The 24,824-nt window shown below is 35.5% G+C and overlaps 2 protein-coding genes across 5 annotated transcripts in view; one reads left to right on the top strand and one right to left on the bottom strand.

The window, feature by feature from the left end:
- Tfap-2 (transcription factor AP-2) overlaps positions 1 to 24,824 on the bottom strand; it is a 133,258-nt gene that overhangs the window by 38,935 nt on the left and 69,499 nt on the right. For 3 of the 4 annotated variants that reach the window (XM_083038599.1, XM_083038600.1, XM_083038597.1), the window contains 2 exons: positions 13,180 to 13,554; positions 328 to 555 (listed from right to left, as the gene is read on the bottom strand). In XM_083038599.1, coding sequence (XP_082894725.1) covers positions 328 to 555; positions 13,180 to 13,554 — 603 coding nt within the window. Of the gene's footprint in view, positions 1 to 327; positions 556 to 13,179; positions 13,555 to 20,260; positions 21,853 to 24,824 lie in introns of those variants that run through there. The other variant, XM_083038598.1, reaches the window with a different exon arrangement.
- The window catches only part of LOC145936408 (uncharacterized), an 88,704-nt gene that overhangs the window by 28,981 nt on the left and 34,899 nt on the right, over positions 1 to 24,824 (top strand). The window lies entirely within an intron of this gene.

Genomic DNA, 24,824 nt, shown 5'->3' with positions numbered 1-24,824 from the left:
TTCTAGATACTACTAAATTTAGATCTTGTTAGAATAAACTCCATGTAAAATTCAAATAAAAATAAAAGAACGATTTTATCTACTATTTTTTATTATTACACGTACTAATACTTCAAAAATTAATGATATATTTAAAACATCGTGTTTCTAAACCACCCTCGCGTGCATCTTGATGTACGCAATCTTGGGGTAGTTCTCCAATAATGTTTTTGATAACGCTTTCGTATTCCGAGATTCTCGCGACTATTCTTTGGGGTGAGAAAGAGTCGTCGAAAGAGGCGACATCGAGGGATGTGATAATAGAGAAAATATGTTGCGATTACGTACATCGTCGCTCACCTGGGGGTCGTCAACGAGGCTGCTGTGCAGAACGAGGTCGGTTTGGTCGAGGCCCGGGGGCGGTAGGAGAGCATCAGGGCGACGTACGGCTCCGTACGATTCGACACCCCTTCCGCCACCGCCACCCCCTCCGCCACCGCCGCCACCACCTCCGCCACCACCGCCTCCGCCGCTACTACGTCCGCCGTCGTAAGGGAAGGACGAAGCGTGCATGTTCTGAAATCAGAAACAACGTTTCGATCAGCGTGACACTTAATTTTTGGCGCACATTTTCGGTCTCGACAGAGGGAGATTTATTTTGTAAAAGTTGCGAAAAAAAATTGAATGATATACATAGAAAGGTGTCTATTACGCTGAAACTGCAATTGAAGATGTGATTGCGAATATGAAAAAAAGCGATATATAATTCATTTAATTTTTTGGACTTCTTTATTTTTGGGGAATTTTTTTAAAATGTTAAATTAAGTTTTAAATAATTTATTTAAAGAGATACGAGCCAATTTTTAGACTTGGGAAACTTGTGTATAAGTCGTAAGGGAAGGACAAGCGTGCATATTCTGAAATCAGAAACAACGTTTCGATCAGCGTGACACTTAATTTTTGGCGCACATTTTCGGTCTCGACAGAGGGAGACTTATTTTGTAAAAGATGCGAAAAAAAATTGAATGATATACATAGAAAGGTGTCTATTACGCTGAAACTGCAATTGAAGATGTGATTGCGAATATGAAAAAAAGCGATATATAATTCATTTAATTTTTTGGACTTCTTTATTTTTGGGGAATTTTTTTAAATGTTAAATTAAGTTTTAAATAATTTATTTAAAGAGATACGAGCCAATTTTTAGACTTGAGAAACTTGTGTATAAGTCGTAAGGGAAGGACAAGCGTGCATGTTCTGAAATCAGAAACAACGTTTCGATCAGCGTGACACTTAATTTTTGGCGCACATTTTCGGTCTCGACAGAGGGAGACTTATTTTGTAAAAGTTGCGAAAAAAAATTGAATGATATACATAGAAAGGTGTCTATTACGCTGAAACTGCAATTGAAGATGTGATTGCGAATATGAAAAAAAGCGATATATAATTCATTTAATTTTTTGGACTTCTTTATTTTTGGGGAATTTTTTAAAATGTTAAATTAAGTTTTAAATAATTTATTTAAAGAGCCAATTTAGACTTGGGAAACTTGTGTATAAGTCGTAAGGGAAGGACAAGCGTGCATGTTCTGAAATCAGAAACAACGTTTCGATCAGCGTGATACTTAATTTTTGGCGCACATTTTCGGTCTCGACAGCGGGAGACTTATTTTGTAAAAGTTGCGAAAAAAAAATTGAATGATATACATAGAAAGGTGTCTATTACGCTGAAACTGCAATTGAAGATGTGATTGCGAATATGAAAAAAAGCGATATATAATTCATTTAATTTTTTGGACTTCTTTATTTTTGGGGAATTTTTTAAAATGTCAAATTAAGTTTTAAACAATTGATTTAAAGAGATACGAGCCAATTTTTAGACTTGGGAAACTTGTGTATAAGTCGTAAGGGAAGGACAAGCGTGCATGTTCTGAAATCAGAAACAACGTTTCGATCAGCGTGACACTTAATTTTTGGCGCACATTTTCTGTCTCGACAGAGGGAGACTTATTTTGTAAAAGTTGCGAAAAAAAATTGAATGATATACATAGAAAGGTGTCTATTACGCTGAAACTGCAATTGAAGATGTGATTGCGAATATGAAAAAAAGCGATATATAATTCATTTAATTTTTTGGACTTCTTTATTTTTGGGGAATTTTTTAAAATGTTAAATTAAGTTTTAAATAATTTATTTAAAGAGCCAATTTAGACTTGGGAAACTTGTGTATAAGTCGTAAGGGAAGGACAAGCGTGCATGTTCTGAAATCAGAAACAACGTTTCGATCAGCGTGACACTTAATTTTTGGCGCACATTTTCGGTCTCGACAGAGGGAGACTTATTTTGTAAAAGTTGCGAAAAAAAATTGAATGATATACATAGAAAGGTGTCTATTACGCTGAAACTGCAATTGAAGATGTGATTGCGAATATGAAAAAAAGCGATATATAATTCATTTAATTTTTTGGACTTCTTTATTTTTGGGGAATTTTTTTAAATGTTAAATTAAGTTTTAAATAATTTATTTAAAGAGATACGAGCCAATTAAGACTTGGGAAACTTGTGTATAAGTCGTAAGGGAAGGACAAGCGTGCATGTTCTGAAATCAGAAACAACGTTTCGATCAGCGTGATACTTAATTTTTGGCGCACATTTTCGGTCTCGACAGCGGGAGACTTATTTTGTAAAAGTTGCGAAAAAAAAATTGAATGATATACATAGAAAGGTGTCTATTACGCTGAAACTGCAATTGAAGATGTGATTGCGAATATGAAAAAAAGCGATATATAATTCATTTAATTTTTTGGACTTCTTTATTTTTGGGGAATTTTTTAAAATGTCAAATTAAGTTTTAAACAATTGATTTAAAGAGATACGAGCCAATTGAGACTTGGGAAACTTGTGCCTCAGAACATAGAATATTCAGCTCTTATTAAAGCTCTAAGGTTAAAACTGAAAAGCTAAAGCAATCATAAGTACATGATATAGAAATAATATGCGAAGATTAAAACCGAAGTTAAAGTTACAGGTGAAGCTGACGTAAACGTCCACGTGGACGGGATCTAATTCGATACCCATGGCAAGCGTTAATTTAGTATCGCGGGGAACTACACGCGGCGATAGGTGGTAAATAGGTAAAGGCCGAAGGTCGATAACGAAGTAAAAGGTTGCCACGTCTTACGGGAGAAAAATTGCCTCGATCACCGGTATAACGGATCCATGACGGTTAGGAATCTTCGCTATCCCGCGTGATGATTTTGTACTGTATTTAGGATGATAATGAGAGAGGAAAACAGTGAGCCATAATCGCGCGCGCTGTCATTAGCGAAACATCATACGCAATTAGTTCTCAGACACGGCGTATAAATTACATGTCTATTGAATATATTTACATTCTTATTCATATTTATTATTGAATGTGATGTGTGCAACTATATTTCTGTGCAATGCCTGCGTAATATCTGGTGATGATAATAATAAATCGGATGATGTTGCCGCGTTTGTTATTTAGTTATTGTTTATATGGCACAAATTGCGAGCATTTATATTTTTCGATCTTCAATCTTTTTAAAATACAAAATTATAAAAAATTGCCATTGACGCAAAGAATAAAAATGTAGATGAGTTCTTCATAATATCTTTTTACGCAAGAAATTTAGTTTACAAATTCTAATTGTATATTTTTTATTCGAATATATAATAATTTATTGTGTGTATAAATATTACAAAGATTATATTGTTATAAAGATATCAGTTTCAAAAGACGTAAACAAGTCGTTAAGACGTTTATGAATATCAGTAAATTAAAGATTTTTTTTATTTATCTTAATACTTGTGAAGAAGTCTTATCAATTCAAAAGATATAGTAAAAGTATATAAAGAAAATAGAACTACATTTTTTAAATTATTACAACATCGAGTGTGCGTGCAATGTTTTCCTATTAGAATAACAGAAAGATATAAATCTATCCTTTCAGGTAACGGATTTACTTTTTATCTTGCGTACAAATTTCAACATTCGCATTACTCTCGCCAAATTGAGAAATGGATGACTCGTCAAAAAACTTTATTATGTAATAAAAACAATGTATTATCGAATTTAAGCTCACGATAAAAGCTTTGTATTTAAACAAAATTCTTAAAAAATGAAAATTATTAAAAATATCACGATATCATTCTCTCTTTTTCTTCGTCGACCGATAAATTACAAACTACAAACTCGATAAACTGGATTGATCCGAAAGATTTCATTTTCTTCGTCTTTATTTCGTCGCGAATTCTTCATCGGAGCTCATTTGTAGCTTTTCGCCCCGCAAGTAGTCTCTATTTCGCGCGACGGCTTGTATCAATCAATATATTTTTAATAGAAAGCGAAGAGAAGATAGAGTTAAAGTCGCGAATGCGCACGTAAGGACGCCAGCAGGAATTCTCTCGCTATAAAACTTCTCTTATGCGTCATCGATAAAGATGAATGAGTTGCCAGGCTTTAATAAATCCCACCGATCGTAATTATTTTCTATGAAGCATCTATGCCCGATGAATACGGGTGCACGATTGTTTAAATTTAAAATCACTCGTAGATACTTGTTGATATACATATGTATACGAGATGCTTCAGAAGTCGCGAGATCTAAATTACTTTGATTTGGCGAGCTTCAAAGTAATGTTAAACAATAATTTGATCAGATAAAATCGACAATTCTTTTAATTTTTTAGCACTGAATTTTTGCTATTAAACCTCAGCTCTTCTTATATCTCTTATTTTTTATAAGTGATCATCTCTGCAAATTTCAAAGCATTCGGATTTTGGAAATTCTTCAAAGCACATCCAATTCCGACTTTTGTAATTATTTGTTAAAAATCGCAATATAAATGTTTATATTTATCATATTTATTTATATAACGGTATGATAGTGTAGAAATTTATTTTGACATTTATAATAGATACGAACGTGTATCCAGCACGATACAAGAAACGATAAGCGGGTACGATAGGACCAAGCGAGTGTCTTCTAAGAAATATAAAACGACTATAAAACGAATATAAAACGAATATATGCTCAGAATCTTAATCATGATTGCCGGGAAAGGGAAGAAGTGGTGATTTTATCCAGATTGTGCGAGTCGCTCGTGTCACAAATACGGTTTTATTACGAATTCTTGCCACTATTGTTCTACATCTTTCTTATACGAGCATCGTACCGCGGAGAAGAAATCACGAATTTCTCCGATTCACAAAATTGTTGCCAAACTGTTCTCCCTCTGTTGTAATCTTCCGTTCTGTCATCATCATGTAACATATAATACATGTAAAGGGGGAAAAAGCTCTCAAACTGGACCGAATGTCCTCGATCGAAGGATATGTGATCAGCATCTTTCTTGCCTCATATATTTACGTCTATCGCTCGCATTCTGTCACCCATTGTCCGTGTCTCAATAATGCAATAATTTAAAGATTTTCGAAATGCATAAAAATCTTCTAATTTTGCTTTAAAAGATATTTAATAAATTTAATTAAAACAACTTAATAAAATTGCTGGATAACTCGAGTGTAAATATAACAATTTTTTTTATTTAATATATTTAATTAAATAAATTAATAAAATTACTGGATAACTCGGGTGTAAATATGACAATTTTATTTTATATATATCCCAAATAATTTAAATAGCAATTCTATAAAACTCTTTCTTTGCGAGATTAATTTAGAACGTCACGTTTATTTTTTATCGAAAATTGTGATATTCAGAATGTATTGCACGAGTGTAATTTCGCTCAATTAATTTGCGGAGAAAATTAGGAGATCGTGTGTCGGCATTTTAAACACTGGTTAGTCAAATGTCAATTTCAATCATCGAGGAGAGTTCGTATCCGTTCATTCAGATTTCAAATTTGCCGTTTCCGTGAGATCGAGGCTATTCGATCGATTCATCATTCTAATGTACGAGAGACGTAATGCGTGTTCGGATCAGCAAATATGTCTAACGAGCCTGATATGATCGATAGCGTCGCTATTTTGCATTCGCAGTGGGAGGAAATTGTTTGACAGATGCGGGAGAGCATTAAGGTCATGACTGTTTGAATACGAATCCCGTGATTAGGATATTTAAAATTATACGTTTTATGTGTCGCGTAATGCCGACTTCATCATCCGGGAACTTCAACTTTCACGGGAACGAATAAAAAAAAGTTACGACGTACAGTTAATTAACGTGCTCGGAACTGCTTTCTGGACTTATTGACGAGTCCGCGATAGTTTATACGTTGATGTAACCGCGTGCTATGCCAACTAATGAGATGAAATGTGATCGCCTTTCTCTCGTTAAACGCTCCGATAAAATAAAATCACGTATAAAATCACCGCCACGGTAATGTCGATATACTGATAAATGATGGCATGATCAGATCTTTCGCGAGCCACACAACGAGACGGACCCAGCGACGTCTCTAATATGTTTCGCCTGCATTCTTGTGCCCGGCGATTTATCTCCTATTATGTAATATTCCTTCATGTTGCAATATCGAGTATGTACAGTTATAAGTAAATATATTATTTACGTCGCGAGTACGTACCGAGAAACGCGTCGCGAATGTTTGGAGTTGCGGAGATATCCATGCCTGCTTTGAGCATTATTGCAAAAAAGTAACTACACGTAACGTGTTATACCTATATACTACGCGAAACATTAAAATATCGAATATAAATTTTCCAACGAGTCATCGGCTGGTTTTGTATGTTTTAGATACCGAGATAAAGTACCGAGTTAATGAAGCACAGGAGAAGGAAAAAGAAAAAATATCTTGCATATAAATTCCACCAACCCCGACTTGTTCGCGCAGGCGATTAAACAACAAGCTCTCAAACTCTTTTTAGCAGCGAAGGCGCAACAATGGTGCCGATTTCTCGAATATCCAAACCCCTTTTAGTCGAAAGGCTCCATCACAAATGCTACTCTCTCGAGCATAAGGACGCTAAAGGGGCCCAGTCAAGGTACCGTCGCGCACAATGAAACACAAGGGGAGGATACGATGGAGCATCGCCTTCACGTTTTCAAGGATAAAGCTATTGGAATCGGTCGATCCACTTGGTTGATTATTGGCATTGTGATCTCTTTCAGAAACGCGCTCGTTCTGTTCAAGACATGGTGAGGATTGAAGAGGGAAAGGGAAAGAGGGGAGCGTTAAAGAATTTGTTATGTTTATTATGTCGATATTAAGCGTTTTATCAAATTTTATTAAATTATTATACCCTCTCTCTGTTATGTAACTATATAATTAATAATATATCTTAAAATATATTTCAAGTGTAAATTAGATTTATTAATGTCGTCATTTTTTGAATAAAGCATAGATGATATTATGTGTAAAACGCGATTTACTAATAACGCAAGATGCGGGTTTGTTCACCCTTTGGGGATACCTTTAGCATCATCTTAGGCATTGCACTGCTTAGCATATTTGCCTCAAAGCAAACGTCCATGGCATTTTCCCCGAGGGAATGCCAAAGGTCAGCCGAAAATTTAATAAGTAAATTACTTAACGGGGTGCAGCGAGAAAACGAAGGATCGCACGAAGGGAGAGGAATGGGGGAGGGAAGAGTTTATTTCGCAGATACTATAGAATTTTGCGGAATTGTCAAAATGTAAAAAAAACGTTTCCTCTCTCTCTCTCTCTATGAGAAACAGAATAATATCATTAGTTATATAAAATAGGCCAATTAAAATTCGATATTAATACTAAAAGCTAATTGTTTCATCGTTATTGTTATATGAAATAGCCGTAATAATTGGAAACAATTATTACTAACGAACAAGTTTATAAATTTCTAAAATTGATATTACCGCATTTCGATTACATTATATATTATTATTTAACATATGTATGACTTATAATACATATTCAAACTTAGGAAACATTAATTTATATTTTCTCGTAATCGAAATAAATTTATTGGAAAAGCTATGAAACTAAACTTCACGAGATAAAAATAGAGAGAACAAAACGGACAGCATGCTAATTGTGAAATAAGCGTGGATTTGTATCACAGTGGTTACACTGCTATTTACATCTAATTACGGACCGCTCATTAATCGGATAATCGTATGACGGGATCTGATCAATGATCCTAATGGAGCGCTATTATGTATATTGTGGCACAGGTCGGCTCTAATCAATGATCTACACGCGATGACATATTATAGCCGGTGCGACAACGATTATATGTATATACAGGACGGAAATTTCGTCCGCCAAATTGTCGCGCGGTTCCTCATGTCGATCTAGTTATCAGCATTAACGACGGGGACACTTGGAGGGACCCGCGATGAGACGCGCAGACGCGGGACGCGTTTAATACCCAAAACGCTCAAGTTTCCTAACTATGGCGAACTATGCAAAGACACCGGGTATGTAGTTTCCGGAGAACTGGCTGGGGCTTAAGACTTCGTGTCCCATGAATAACCTCCTGCCTGCCCTCCCCGAAGTGTCTTGCCACCGGAGCGGATCCGAAAGTCACGTCTTATGACGGGCATGAAGTAACCGTAGATCCTCGCATTCCCCGTCGTTAAACCTCCTGGATTTCTCGCGATAAACCGCGCGCGCTATTTATTGTCGCCTATCTGTCGCAAGCGTCGCGCTTATCTGCACGATTTCATCGGTTTCTACGACTTCACTTCATTTCGCGAGTCTCGAGACGGCGAGTTCTGAAAGACGCTTATCGAAATATTAAGATAATCGTCCATTAGAATTGAAAATGATATCCAATAATTGCGAAACAAGTTTCTCTCCGGCGCCGTTTATTGATTTGTAAATAATTTGATTGAAAACTCGATCATATAGTATTAATGAATACAACACATTGTATAAGTTTATATGATATTTAAATGACAAAAAATAATTTACGAATTTTGCTTATTGTGTGAAATTTCGAAAATGAAAAGAAAAACACATTAATCTAAAAAGACACATTTTAGTACAAAAATTATCTTTAAATTCACCCTAATTTTAGCTGCGTTTCAATACATAAATTATTGGCCACACGAGTATTTTGAAATTTCAGTTCAATCGCAATTAAATAACTGATTTATTATACACGTAATAAACTAATTTACGAATTAATATACAAACATTTTAGATGTAAAATTCATGTCGTCATCTACATATATCCTTGTAATATATACATGCGTGCAGTACGAGTACATAATTGTACGTATGATATAATCTCTTGTTCATGTTTTTCAAAATTGTTCATTATTATCTCCTTTTATCGCGATTGCTACTCCATTATTAATAACCACAGAATTTTAAAATCTTTTTTGTAACCTGAGTGATGACCTTCAATCATGTCGATTAATTATTATTGGCTTCATGCATTAAAGAATTATGATAGATGGCTATCAAGAACTCACAGGGTTATTTCAACCTGTTTAAAATTTGTGTATGTTAAGTAAACTTCTCGATATCCTCTCGCAATTGATGCATTTTTCAAAATCAAAATTTGTTCAATAACATAATATTATTGTAATTATTTTCTCATACAGAAAATAATACAAAAAGTGTCATTACAAAATTTAGTTTTGCACTTGATTCAATATTGCAGGAAATCGAAAGCATGGCAATGTGAGATTAAAATCAAAGATATCCACCCTTCCTAGAAGAATGCCCGTCGGCTTAGAAAGAAATAGCATCGAGGGGGATGTTTGAGATAATCGATAACTTACTTTTGATCGCGGATGGGTAAAATGTTTTCAGACTTTCCTACATTGCAATCAGTGATATTATTGAATCACTTTTTATTTATTATTGGAAAGTTTTAAGTATAATTTGTTATTTTATCAGTTTTGCTAAAAACAATATTTTATCCTCGTGATTTATCTCAGCAATATAAATTATAAATAAAAAAATATGTTAAAGTAAAATTTAATTTAATATTGAATTAAAAGATTATCAATTAATATTAAATTTAGGATAATATTTTCTCATCTATATTTGCTTGTCTAAAAATTAATTTACAAAATACAATTTATTTCGAATTTTTAAAATTTTAGAAGCTTTGTTATTTTTTTAGGATAAGATCGATCATTAGGAAAAAATTCAAACTGATAACATCCGTGTTATTAAGTTCTTCTTAGTTCTTATACGATAACTTGCTCGACAGTTAAATTACGGTAGCAGTATCGTATACACGGTATCATATGCACGTCCCTTAATCATACGGGGCAGAAAATAATCATGGTCTTCGATAAAACGCCGACACGGCAACTCGAGCCTGCATATGGCATGGACAGATGCTCTCTGCGACAAACCACCGTGCTCTTCTAAAATTCGAGGTGTGCGAAACGAACGAACTTGTGTAAAAACGCATGCATTCGTGTCGCACATGTGTCGAATTTCGTCGAATGTATTTCCTTCGCGTTACACGACACCTTTGGAAATTGTCCGAATGTAATCCGCATAGAAATGACGGCAGTAGCGTGTGTTGACGCAGTAATTAGGGTGGTGTTTCCGTGAATACCGAGCGCAAGGTGGACCACAAATACTACTTTTATAATAATTATTAAGGCTTTAAGAGAGAGAGAAGCCGATTGTCCAACATCTGCATGTGACAGCATATGATAATAAAATGCAAGCAAACTGTATATTAAATTAAACGTGTCATTTCTTAAGGAATTTTATTACCATTAAACAATGCTATACTCCCATTATCTTAAACTGATTTATATTTTAAATGTATCTAATTATAGAGATATATATTTTTTCAGTTAGATGAACGTATGTAGAGTAATCTATATATAAGAATTATTTAATATCTATATTAAAAAAAAAGATAAGTAATTGCCTCTGCAGAAAACAATTATATTAAAAAGTTTTATTTATTTTTCGCATGAGTATAATAAAAGCAAAAATTATTTTAAAAATGTATCGCAAATAAAAAAACAATACTAACAAAATTAAAGTTTTGTGCACGAGATGTGTAAAAAATAATAGAGGAGTGCTTCGTAAAATTCATGGGTAGCGTGAAAGACGCGTCTTGTATGAAAGACATCTCTCAAGGACGGGACACGTTTGCTCGACACGTTGCTCGTCCACGAAGGGCGCATTACACGCAGCAGGGCATTCCGTACCGTGGCAAATGCAAATGTCGCGCACGGCAACGGAGCCCAGCCGACGAGGTCGTCCACGGCCGGCCGCGCTCGCGAGAGGATCAACGATCGCAATCACCGATGTCACGGGACGACTTATTGGCCGCGACCCGTCTAATAGATCGATACCACCCGTCATTACGTGTCCAACTCGAGACGCTGCACGCGGCGGCGTCCTACAAATAACACGCCGGACGGACGGTTCGCTAATGAGGTATCCGAGCGACGCACGTGACCGGATCTCTGCCGGTTTTCATTTCCCCGCGACGAATACCATCGACCGACTGTGCCGCGATTTCCATATGCTTCCGAGTGCACGCCGGATATCTCGCCGGAGATCCACGAGAAAGAAGGATGCCGCCCCAACCAAGATTACACGCCGCGATTTGCACCGCATTTGTTAAAGGCACGAGCTTTCCTTTCGATTAATGGCGAACCACGATTAATCTTCGGTTAAACTGAGGATTGAGACTTGAAACTGAATTAGAATTTATAAATATCATATGACAAAATCAAAACTCTTATCTCTTTCCAAATACAATTCTTCTGGAATATATTTAGATACGAAAAACGATGATAATAAATTAAATTATATAATTTATATATAATGTAAACAAAATTTAATTTGATTTGCATTTTGTATACAATAAATTGAGTTCTGCTTTTCACTTTATGTAATTCTTCTCTTTTTGAATTAAATGTATCGACATTGCAAATTTAATAACATTAGATAAATTTGTCCAGAATAGTAAGTCAAGCATTATTCAATTTAGCACGACAATCATTATTTTTTAATTAACACGATATCGGATAATATACAAAAATAAACTGAGATATTGTCACCTTTGTTCAATTGGACGTACGAAAAATCTGAGTTTTTTTATCGCGCATGCACATTTAACGTATGTTTAATTGTTTTCGAATAATTTATTATATGTATATGTATTTATAATTAAATATACAATATGTATATATATTGTATATTTAATTATAAATACATATACATATATGAATGGATATTTTTACAAAGTACATCAAGTTTGATAATTAAAAACTTATAAACATGCGCGGTAAAGTTTTCTCTGTCTGTTTCTTTGTCTCTTCATTATCGTCAGAAAATTTGAGATGTCTAATTAACAGTATGATATTGTATTTCTCGACTTTTCAAAATGCTTTCCGAAAGTCTTTTAAAAATGAAAATATCAAATTTCTAACTAACAGGTTTAATTTTAGATTCAGAAAACATGCAAAACTCATTCATAGCTCATTCATAATATAATCGTAACATTAATAATGGGCGAACTATCGATTAAAACTAACGATCATAATTCTTGCATTATGGAGTAATAAAAAGGATATATCAAGTATGTGCAAAAAGTTAACGAATCGAATTTCATTTAAGTCTCGAATGTTCAATGTAAGTGGATGACATTGACATTTGTCCGTAGAGTGCGTAAGATTGATTATATGTATATGTTACTGCTGAACAAACAGTTTCAGAGTCAAAGGGTTAAGGAATGTAAGACTCATATGCGAATCGGTCAAGTATGTTACTCGGCTGTAGAATTTTTTTGCGGTCGACTATATTTTACGATAGAGTTATATACGACTGTCTTTAACCTTGCAGAACGTGTGTCATTAAATGTTATTCGCACCGAGTCTTCAATTTGAATATAACTGCGAAATACCGTCATCGTTTTTTCATTCGTACTTTTTAATCTTGCATGAATAACATTTTTATCGATCAATGTGCACTCTATTCTAGCAATAATTTCCGAGATTTGCATAACATATAATTCTTTATAATTATGCGACATTTTTTTCTTATATAGCCTTATATTTTTCTAAATGTCATGTTTTTCTATTTTTATATAAAGGTGCTGAAAAGCTTCTGAAATCATCTTTGATCCTTTTTTAAACCGTATTATAATGCATCAAATATAGTTATCTACCCCAACGACGAAAAACATGATAATTATACGATTCCTTTCTGGTCTTTCATAATGTTAGTGTATTCTAGAAAGGGAGAGACTGCCAAGAAAGATATTTAGAGCACTTACCACGTGAAGCTCGGCGTCTCTCCTAAGATCGCCGCTCCTTTGGCCCGCGGTAACGGCAGCGCTCAGGTGATTATAGTGGTGCTGGTGGAGTGTGTTGAGCGTTTGCGTATAAGGATCGCTGACGAGGTAATCCAGGTGTTGCGGTTGGCCGAGACCAGGATGCTGGGGGCTAGCGGGCGCGTGGTGATGCGAGGGAAACGGGGGTGGAAAGTAAGGGGGTTGAAAGTCGGAGGCGGTCGGCAGAGAGGCGCCTCCGTGGTGGGGCATGCCGCCCCCGTTTCCGTTTCCCCGATGTCCATGGTGATGGGCACCGGAATAGGGCGACGAATTTCCGCCGCCCAGTGAGGAGATGCCCCCATGACCAGTCAGACGGTCCTGCAAACACATAAAACGGTATATGTATATTATTATTATGTAACATTAGAGAGTAAACAATAACATTTCGAAGAGATATATATATTTAATTATTACTTCAATTATTAATTTAATTTTATATACTATATATATATATATATATATATATATATATGTATGTATATATTAACATTTAATTATTACAATTAAGATTTCTTCATTTCTTTACATGAATTCTCTTAATTTACTGGATACATAAATATTAATTCCTGAAGTGACACGTACTAATCGAAACTCTTTTAGAAGTGAACGCTATTCTTTGTTAAATCTCTGTTAAAAAAAACTTTAAAGAGATTTAACAAAGATTAAAGTTTTTTTTTATATTTATAATTTTTGTATAACTCCGTATAATTCATTAAGCAGAAAAAGATGAACATTTTTATTAATACAATTCTAATTCTAAATATATATTTTACAGATTTATAGAAAGTAAAAAACTAATTTTAAATAAAATAGGTGATTTTTCATTTATCGCGAAAGAACAGAAATAAGTTTAAGTTATTCCTGGTTTATTGGTACTAAATTAGAGTGTAATATCGTGTTAAGTTTTGCTACTAGAAAAGCCCGAAAGGTTAATCAATTAGTTTTGCTGAAGAAGAAAATGAATCTCCTTCCATTTACAAGTCTTCCATACAGTCACCTGTAAAAGGATTCACTTCTCATGACGGTAATTACAGACTATTTACTTCGCACATCTGATCGATCTGAGATAGGAGATACGTCACGCACCGCACGTTGCATCCGATGCGAAAGGCTTAAGCATCGCGCATTAGTTAGAGCGGACCGAAATTACATGGTAACCAACATAGCAACAGACATAGTAAACACACGGAAATTTCCTCTATTGATCAAATCTCACACGTAATCCTTAGACTCTTTTGAAAAGTCTATTTTAATAATTTTATACAATTTTTTCAGATTAATATTCTGACTTTTGTTATAACATAAACTACATAAAAATCATGTTGTTCATATATTATTAATTAAAATTTACAAAGTTTATATTTAGGATTAATTCATTGACTTCTTTGCCTAATTGTGGCACATTTATAGATAAAAGAAACATCAAACAATCCAAAGTTCAAATAACAAATATACATTTATTTAATATAGTGGTTATTACTATTAATGTTATATGTATATTTGTTAGTAATACACATATATAATATTAATTTCTATTATTACTACAAACTATTATTATTACAACATTGTAGAACTAATAATAATAATTTTAAAAAAATTGCAATGGTACATTTAAATTTTCGTGATATAATTAATCACATATATCTTATCTCTATATGTTTACATTTATGAACCGTCCTAATCACTTTAATAATTTCGGGAAGCAGCAAATGCGAAATAAATGTGTTCCAAAATTTACCATCTAACAACAAAGGCATCGATTATTATAACAGATCGAGGCGAATACAAATGCGTAACTATGCAAATCTCACGATAATTGACACGTGCACAAATAGTTTACAGGTAATGTACAGGTGTGTCTTGGCTCTAGATAGTGCGAGAAATATAATCTCCGATTTACAAAAGTCTACGACCGATGTGTGTGTGTGTGTTGTAGTATCATATCCCTGCAACTGATAACTCGATAAAATATAAGGGATAAATCTCAGAGCTGAAAAGTTCTTGCGGCAATTTATTTGCCTAATAATATAAATTTAAGGCTCAAAATATAAAAAATAAGTGTAAGGTCAGGAATCGGGCTAATTAATTGCCTTTATTATTCGATTCGAACGTTTCAGTCCTTATTTCGGACCATCTTCAGCGTCTGTCACAGATACAAATTGGAAATTAAAATTAAAGTTAAAATCAGAAAGAAGGATATCTCGCAATTGCTGTCGTATATGTAATCTATCTGTCACGACAAATTAATTGGAATTTCGCAAGTGGAGAACTAGGCTACGTACAGGTAATTCGTAGGTTCTAAATGTCGACATTTTTTGGTTAACGGTGTGCTCCGCGATGAAGGGGGAAATAAGGCCTCTCACAATTCCTGTTGCGGAGGTTTCGTTGTAGTCATGCTGTTGTTATATGCATGTTCTAGGATGAAGAAATTTGTTGGAAAATTATGCATGTGTAAATTTAGTTACCCAATACTATAATACGTTTATGTGGAGGTTACTCACTTCGCCCGACCGACAAGCCCACCGCGAGCCACGAGATATGAGCCGCAACTGACTATTTTAAACGACGCGTGACATTGTGATAGAGCGTATAAACAAGTTGTTTTGTTACGAATTATTGTATATTTATTCCAATTATAAACGCGCTATGTTAAAATTTTGGATAAGTTCTCCACCGTCGCTAGATATGCCGGATGCAGATTGTTTGTATCTGTTTGTCATTCAGACTGTTTTTCTGTTTTTTTATATGGATCATCTCCGACACTAATCGCTTCCCGTATATGTGCTCTTTATCCAAAATTTCAACTCTATCCCAACCAAATTCGTGATTCATTAACCTGTGGTCAGTGACGACAGATTTATTTGTTGTGTTTTGCATAATATAGACAGAACCGACAAATGACATGTACGTAGCCTAGTTCTCCACTTGCGAAATTCCGATTAATTTGTCGTGACGGATAGATGACATATACGACAACAATTGCGAAATATCCTTCTTTCTGATTTTAACTTTAATTTCCAATTTGTATCTGTAACAGACGCTGAAGATGGTCCGAAATAAGGACTGAAACGTTCGAATCGAATAATAAAGAAGCATTTTAAACAGAACTTACTGCGCACAGTCTACAGTGCGTGGCTCTTAATTAGCCCGATTCCTGACCTTACACTTATTTTTATTTGCCTAAACTAAACTCCCATCCATTCACATTGATGCTTTTTTAATAATCTTTTGTCTTAATATCTAATAAAACAGAGTTCTCTATAAAACAAAATAAAAGATAACAAACAACAATAATTATATATATAATGCCTATTTTTTAAGTGAGGTACATTTTTCTATTTATTATTTCAAAAAATGTCAAAAATCACATTTGTTTTATAAATGATACAGATTACATTTCTTTTTGATAAATCGTATTAATAATATCAATAAATATGTCTAAATTTTTTCACATGATTTTTGCGATATATTTGATTAAAATAATATTTGTAATTACAGTTCGCATCCGCGTATGTTTGAAAACTTTTGCTGATCTATATAACATTTCATTTTTCTGTGGATTTAAATCGAGTATACAAAATATTAGACGAAAAAGAAAAATGTTTCCGGTTCTTTAATATAATAAGCGAGTGCTCGATGGAAAAATTTATTTAGAGATCTATCTATGGAAAATTATAGACGGAGAGAACTCGATTACATCTTTCCGTAATTATTTAAGTTCCGTATTGTAAGATCCGTAAATCTCGATTTACCAAGTCCATCGACACCTTCTGCGCGGCAAATGCATTTTGTCTGGTCCGCGTAATCTCGCGATCCGAGTTCTCGATTGCACGATATTACATAGATTCATAGATAATATCATCCGGAGTTATGTGTCTCGGGGATATCGGAAAGAGAGGCTCTTGCGGCATCGCATTAGGTTCTCGTTCTTCGCACGATACGATCTCGATACGTCTCTATAAGCCGCAAAAGGGCCAACCGCTAGTTTCAGCCTTTACGATGTTATACCCTTATGCATCTGCATATCTGAGAAGGCGTGTGCGATGCTGAGCGCATCGAATTCCTTTGAATTTGTTAGGAACAAGTAGGGGACCACGAGCAGAATGCCACTCACCCTTCCATAGAGAATCGAATTCTACGGGATTGGTTGAGGATGATGGAACACGAAGATATGCGTATCTATCTTTCCTATAATTGACCTTTAAATATTGCCGCACAAATCGCCATAGGGCCTACCGTGATGTAAGTACAACTAATGCTCGAAAACGCAGAATTTTTGCAAATTTTATTGCTCGCGATTAATACCGACAAAAGTTAATAAACGAATATTATTCACAAATTGTTTGATATTTTATTTATTCGTTTGTGTATGTAAATGATTATGTAAAAAATATATTGCTGTGCAATATATGAATTATTATATATTTTTCTTAATATTTTTCTCTATAAATATACAAGGAGATAGAACTTTATTACTCTTGCATATATTACCTATATATAAATAGGAAACAAATATGGACAAAATATATTTCGAGACAAAATCTCCGTGCCCGGATCACTTTGTGTTATATGATTGCACAGTGCTTTATAGAATTTAAAAGTATTTATAAAAAATTTAAATCTATTTTTAATTGGAGTTATTAAATGACATTAATACATGGAAAAAAATATTAGCTACCATAGCTAAATTTTAGATATTCCTATACACCAGAAATTTAGTTATCACGCCTATTTTAGCTACGATAATTAATATTTCAAAATAAAAATGTTTCACTGACTGTTTCATTGAAAACAAATGAATCACTACATGAATCAGAGATTCTAATCTGAATGAAATTTTATCAGTATATTTATCAATGTATATTTATCAATGTATTTGTTAAATTTCTCTCTCTCTCTTTCTTTCTTTCATAGTTCCTGAAATTAAGCTTTCGGAAAATACAATTTAAAATTTCAATGACACATGAAAATTTGCGTCACGATTTTAAGCGTTACAAAATTTATTGTTATACATATAAAGCAACTTTCAGTGAAAGATAAAAGTTGTAATTTTGAGTATATTTTCTTTGCATAAATTATTATAATAATGTATTTCTTTAAAAACCACTGTTAATGTATCACGAAAAGTGTAATGTTTGCCCCGTGTAATTTTTACATCAAAAATAATTCATCGCGAAGCTCAATTTGCACGTTGTTTTAAACAGAGAGAAATTGCAAATATATAATTCAGATTTAATATTTAAAAAAAGTATACACACTTTATACTTTATATACGTTAAATGATATGAGGATACATATATAATGAATCATAGGCGAGAAATAAAAGATTATTTAAACGCGATAAGTATACATAGCATAAATACACATGTGATTAAAGACGAGAAAGGAAAGTCGAAAGTCGAGAAGAATGAATTTTAAATATCGTGTACGCGTATTTGTCTTGTACTCATTCCTCGCTTTGAGCAATCAAGCATGTTGAATCGCTGCTGAATGACGTTTTCAGACGCCTACAAACTAGCAACGTTGTAACTTGTGCGCTCTCAGACTCATTGCCAAATAAACCGATATCAATCGTAATACTGTTACGCGAGAGCGAGGAGGAGAAATCGTTGACGTATAAGCACATGACATGATGGAAATTCTATATGACGATATATATCTGTAACGCGGGCGCGCGTGATATTTTAAGCCGAACAATTCGCAAACGCAACAGCAGCCTCTTTCGCAAAGAGCACTGCCGAACTTTCCTGCTGAGATCACCGTTGATAAGGTGGGAGAAAGTATGTTCTCCGTTGCTACACACGCATAATTAACAGTCGATAGTACTTATGGTATGGAGAAATACATCGATTATAGATTAGATAAATGTATAAATAATTTGATAGAAAAATAAACTAGGAGTATATGTGTCATAAACGCTATTTTCATCGGCGATTTATTTAACGATTATTTCGTCGGCACGAATATCTTGCGATCACAGAGAGAAGAGGAGACTTTATAGCGTTAGTTATGTCAAATGTAACGGTACCGAAAACGTAATTAAACGAAATTAATACCACATTCTCTAACACAAAATTCTCGTGTGGTCAACGATTGTATAATAAATTTAATATTTTTTTAATTCAAATAAAAATAAATTTGTATTTGTTAATAAAGTTTAAATTTATTCAAGAACTGTACGCTCTCCGTTAAATTATATTTCATGTATTAGAAACAGTGATTAAATCTAAAAAGGTCCTTCTCTATTTTCGTGAAATTATCGATCGCTGATTTAGCTGGAGTTAAAAACGAACTTGTGTATAATAATAATTGCTTGTATCGAAACGAATAGATGCGAGTTTCGTTCGAATAAAGAGATAAAAATGCGCCCTGTGTTTCGAAGAAATAAAACCGCTCGTTCCTCTAGCTCTAGAAAAACGAATAAAAGTGAATTGGAGACAAAGTAATTGTGTAATATATGTAAATCATTTCATACGCGAGAGACAAGCACTTGTGAAAAATAACGTAAAGCAAGTAAATGGGGGAAAAAAAAGAAATTAATAGCGAAATTAATGCCCTCGAGAAAGAGTACACAATAATTACCGCTATCTTTGCATTAATATCAGTTAAAGTTTGACAGGATATCATTAACGTTATGAATGCACGTACAATTAAAAATACGTAACCGCCTTGTCTGCATAATCCCTATAGTGGAAAGGTAATTGCCGCATATATTTGCGCACTTTGACCCATATATTCATATAACAGCTATGTATAATTATCACGCGTACGTATAACGCACCTAGGGAAATCCCTCGCGAATATAATATAGGTAATAACAGAGAGGAAGTACGTATAAAATAAAATCTTATTTCTCTCGCGCATTTTTAATTTCACCTGGAAAATTCAACGTGGAGATTTCAAATTAATTACAAAGCTGTGGGAAAGAGAATAATGACACTCTCCGTATAATCGGGGAATGTTTTTCACCAGGTGTTCCACGTGTGCAAGGGACACGAGGGGAAAAAATTGAAGCATATCGCACCTCGACTTCGATGACCGTGGTCATGTCAACGTGGGGCGCGTAACAGAGTGTCAGCTTGTCGGCTGTCGGCGCTTCCGTGCGCGGCGGAAACATCCCTAGGATCTCCAGCTTGCCGGTTCCGGAACTTAGCAGGAAGAACTTAGCGCGCGAACGGCGGCACTATAGACCGAGAAGAATTCGCGTCACCCGAGAAGCACTTCAAACACTCGGATCTCACCTTCTCGTACACATGGCACAGTCGCAAGTCGCTTCTCGTCCGTACGTCTTAACGCATCCCACGCCCACTTCCGTTCCTTCGTCGGCCGTCGCATCCGCGTAACAAATACACTGTACACTACGTCGAGTCGGGCACATTGAATCACGAAATTGTGACGATAGACACTGTTCGCACTGCGCTTTGATCCCTAGCGAGACTGCGTGACGATTTGGAGCGTCGCGTCGTTATTACAAGATCGAAGAAGTGATTGTAGGAAAGGGGGATGAAAAACAGAGGGAAAGTATTAACAAAGATTACAGGTCAACTTTTATAGGACGTTTCTACGTGAGACATTTGGAGCACGAATCCTGTCAGTAAGAATGTTAAATAAAAAATACGATTATGTAAATTTTTAAATTAAAAAAACAAAAAAGGTAGTAATATCTTAGCTGAATCAGAACACGTAGAATTTCATTGATCGATTGCTATTATTTTTAGCGTACAAGCTTGTGATAATTTTTCTGTCACAATATTCTTTAGAATCGACTCGAATCTTCAAATCGATCGTATTAATCAATTTGTCTTCGATCTTTTTGCAAAGAAAATAAAAAAAAATCTCGATTCTGACGAAGCGATGTAGCGACTTATTAATATATTCCTCCAGAGATTATCTCCACATTCTCAGTTTTCTCTGAGAAAACCGAGTGGCGAAAATCGGGAAAACGTGATGAACGAGGGAGGTGGGAGCTCGCGTGCGCGGGAGATAGAGAAGAGGAGCTCGCGTTCGCGCGGTTTCTTCGCGACCGGGGAACGAAACAGCTGATCGAGCGTCGTGTTGCGGCCGACCGACTGAGCGACGGGGACGTCGGCGAAGCGTATGAAAGTGTACACCTAACAGAGCCGTTTACTGGCCGACGCGGACGAAACGGGAGGTGTGCTACGGCGCGCTCTTGCCGAGAGTTACTACTACAACTACCACCACCTACTGCGAACACCACCTTAGTATCCTGCCCTACCATCCGGCCGGGTGTCCCAGCGCCGACAAAGGAGCGACAGAGAGAAATAGAAGGAGAGGAACACCCGGGGAAGGAGAGAAGATGGTGCTGCGGAGGAAGAGAGAGCGAGAGGGTCTTCCGTTTGTGCACGCGTACCGACGACCGAAATTTCGCCCCAGGGTACGCGCCACCACGTGGCACTAGACCTAGCACCGGCGTCCCCACCATCCGATGGACGATGGGACGTCCCACGATTGAGCGAATAGGAGTTGATATAGTCGGCGAGGTGCTCGGTGAACGCGCGCCTCGCGCCCGCTCTCCTCGTGCTCGTCTACCTACGTTACGTAGGGATGCTTAAATAGGGGTGTGCTGTACCGTGTCTCTTGTGTACTGAGCACATCTTGGAATAATGGATTTTCATGTGATGCATAGTAAAGTTAATTTGACTGAATTAATATTATGACTGAAACGACGGATTGTTTGAGAGAGATGAAAGATCTCAAAATTTATTAATTAAATTATTATATATTTAATATCACTCTGATGATAAAGATTTAAATTAAATCGTAAGAAAATTAAAGGAACTTGGAATAAAACGTGTCATTTATTTATATTTTAATTATATCTTCATTAATATCTTCGTAGAATAATATCGTTAAGAGATATAATGTAAAATATGTATGCCTAATTAATTGTATGTGATTATGACTATGTGCCAATAGGTAACGTTTGCTATGATTCATCATCAGCCACTAGAGATTAAAGATGTCAAGATTCCGAGTTCTCAAATTTATCATGAATCACATTTGTTTGATTTTCGTATGCAAATACATCATCACATAATTTCAGTATTCATGATTCAGTATTCTCCACTCGTTTAGTAGAAATTATCAACTATACAACTAAGTCGCATTTTACATCGCAGCAACGAGAAAATAATATCAATATGACAGGGAACATATATTTTTTTTGCTATTATTAAAAATTTATTGTCTAAAAATGTTCAAAAGATGGTGTGTGCGCGCAATTAAAAAGAAACTTTATATCGTTGCATTGTTTAAAATTATCTCTCTATATCTGCATACATTATATATTGCAAAAAAGGATCATTTTCTCTCTCTCTTTCGGAGCATATTCCCATTAATTCGTGCTAACGTTTCTTTCAGTTATTAAATCATCTTGTGCTAACAGTATTATGCTGGCATGCCGTGCGAGAGATAAGAAACGTAAACCTTATCCGCACGCGATCGTTGCAGCTCGTTATCGCATAAACGTCACATTTGTTAACGCGCGGCGAGAGATAGAAATTGGAGCGCACTGCCAATACTACCGCTTATTAGATCCAAGATTAATGTTTGCTGCCAAACGAATTTAAATTGGTCATTCGGTGCAAAATCAAACGTGGCCGACTTGTGTGGAAGCGCGCATAAAAATGTCCCGTTGACGCTCATTCATAGATGCATCCTCGGCCGCGTATAGTGAAAAAAAGAAAAAGGAAAAAGAGAGAGAAGAAACGGGATAAAGAGAGAAAGAGAGAGGGAAACTTTCACAGCGGTAGGAGTCACTATTAATTTGTAAGGTGAAAAAGACCGTACGTGGGGATACCAAGCCGTTGCTTGCGGGTCGTCGACACTTCTGGGCGTAATTTATGCCGGTGTAAATTCTGCAACGTAATTACGGGGCGAAGCGCCATTCACGATCTTATACGCCGAAGTTAAACGTCCGATGTGAACGCGTCGCGCTCTTTCTGTATAAAACCCGGATGCTCCTTCCTTCGAAGGGGGAAAAAATATCCGCGCGATCCTGATGTCTCGCTCCTTGCTCACCGATACATAGAAGGATGTAACAGTGTTGTAATTTTGCGACACGGATTATGCATATTATTTTCAGGGATGCAGAGGGAGAGGAGAATATAAGTAAAGAGATATTTTATTCTCGAGAGGCTCTCTTTCGTCGATGAATGCCGATACGGCATAAATCGAAACGATCATTTTGACTATGACGAATGGTCCACCTGGTAGTAATTATTATTTTCAAAGCAAGGTAGATCAGGACCGTTATATATAATTCCGACGATACGTTTTCTATCTGTTATCGATACACTATGGAAGAAAATTTATCTTTACATTAATTATGACATACAGGTCCCGGAAACAGGACCGTGCGTGAGTCTCCCTGATTCTCTCATTCTTTTTTTTTGTCATAATTGAAAGATAGAAACTCGATACCTCCATAGGTAGTTAATCACCCGGACGATCGTTGATGGGTACTCGATTTGACATACGCGCGCGTTCACGACCGCTCTCGATTAATCACGGCTTTCGTTTCGGCGGCTAAAAAGTCATGAATATAAATCAGTAAGGTAAAGAAAAACACGCTCTCTCCCTCCCACTTCGCGCAACGAAATGGCGAAACATTGTAAATATATCGATAGACTGTCAGTGCGCAGAGTCGCCGCGATCGGCCACAATGTTGTCATCCGATACAAAAATGTCTTCCTGGAGCAGTTTCTTCGGAACCAGTTTATCCGCCGCGCGCGAGAATCTTCGTAAGATCTTCTTTTTATCTTCTCAATTTTTTTCATCCTCCGACTGACGGACCCCGAATATCGAATAAGGCGGATCAATAAATTAACGCATCCAAATAAGATGTTTTAGGGGAATCTCTCTTGAAACTAAAAACATCCATCGGGACTACTTTTTCATTTAGTACATATATGTATGTATACGAACAGTCAAAAGCATCGACTGAAATAATCACTTGGGTATCTCTCATATATGAGATTTATGATGATTCAAATTAGCCTTTGCTAACCGTTAATCCCACGTAAGAAAAATTTCTATAACGCACATATATACATTACGAGTTCTCTTATTGGAGAATAAAAGACTTGGTAAGCGCAGAAATATGCTGATGCATCGTTTTGTCGTTTTGTTAATATCTGTCTACACTATATCGCGCTTATTATAAATTTATAGGTCATCGTGCGGTGTAGTTATACACCGCGCGATTTTTCATCCCAGTTTTTCGCCGATCGTGGAGATTTTATCCCGCTCCATCATACTTCACGAACTTTCGATAATCGTTCGCGCTCGAGGCCTTTCTCGGAGGAAATTTCCACATGGGAGTGTTCGCGCATTTCTAATCATACATCTTTGGAGCAACAAAACTGCATTTTCGCAGAGATTTATATGTCGCCGTAATTTTTATATACCTGCAGCTGACAGAGATTATCCAGGCTTCGCGATAATTCTAAACACGTATGCCTTCAATAAGAATTTACCGAATAAACGAGACACAATATCCTTCCATCATCGAATAAAAAAAAAAGATTACACAGTTACATATTTCCTTCTACATAATTAAAGATCAA

Source organism: Prenolepis imparis, unplaced genomic scaffold (genome assembly GCF_030444845.1).
Source record: "Prenolepis imparis isolate NDT839.2.m4 unplaced genomic scaffold, iyPreImpa1.0 SCAF_5, whole genome shotgun sequence".
Lineage (NCBI taxonomy): Eukaryota > Metazoa > Arthropoda > Insecta > Hymenoptera > Formicidae > Prenolepis > Prenolepis imparis.
This window is presented reverse-complemented; position numbering and strand designations above follow the sequence as displayed.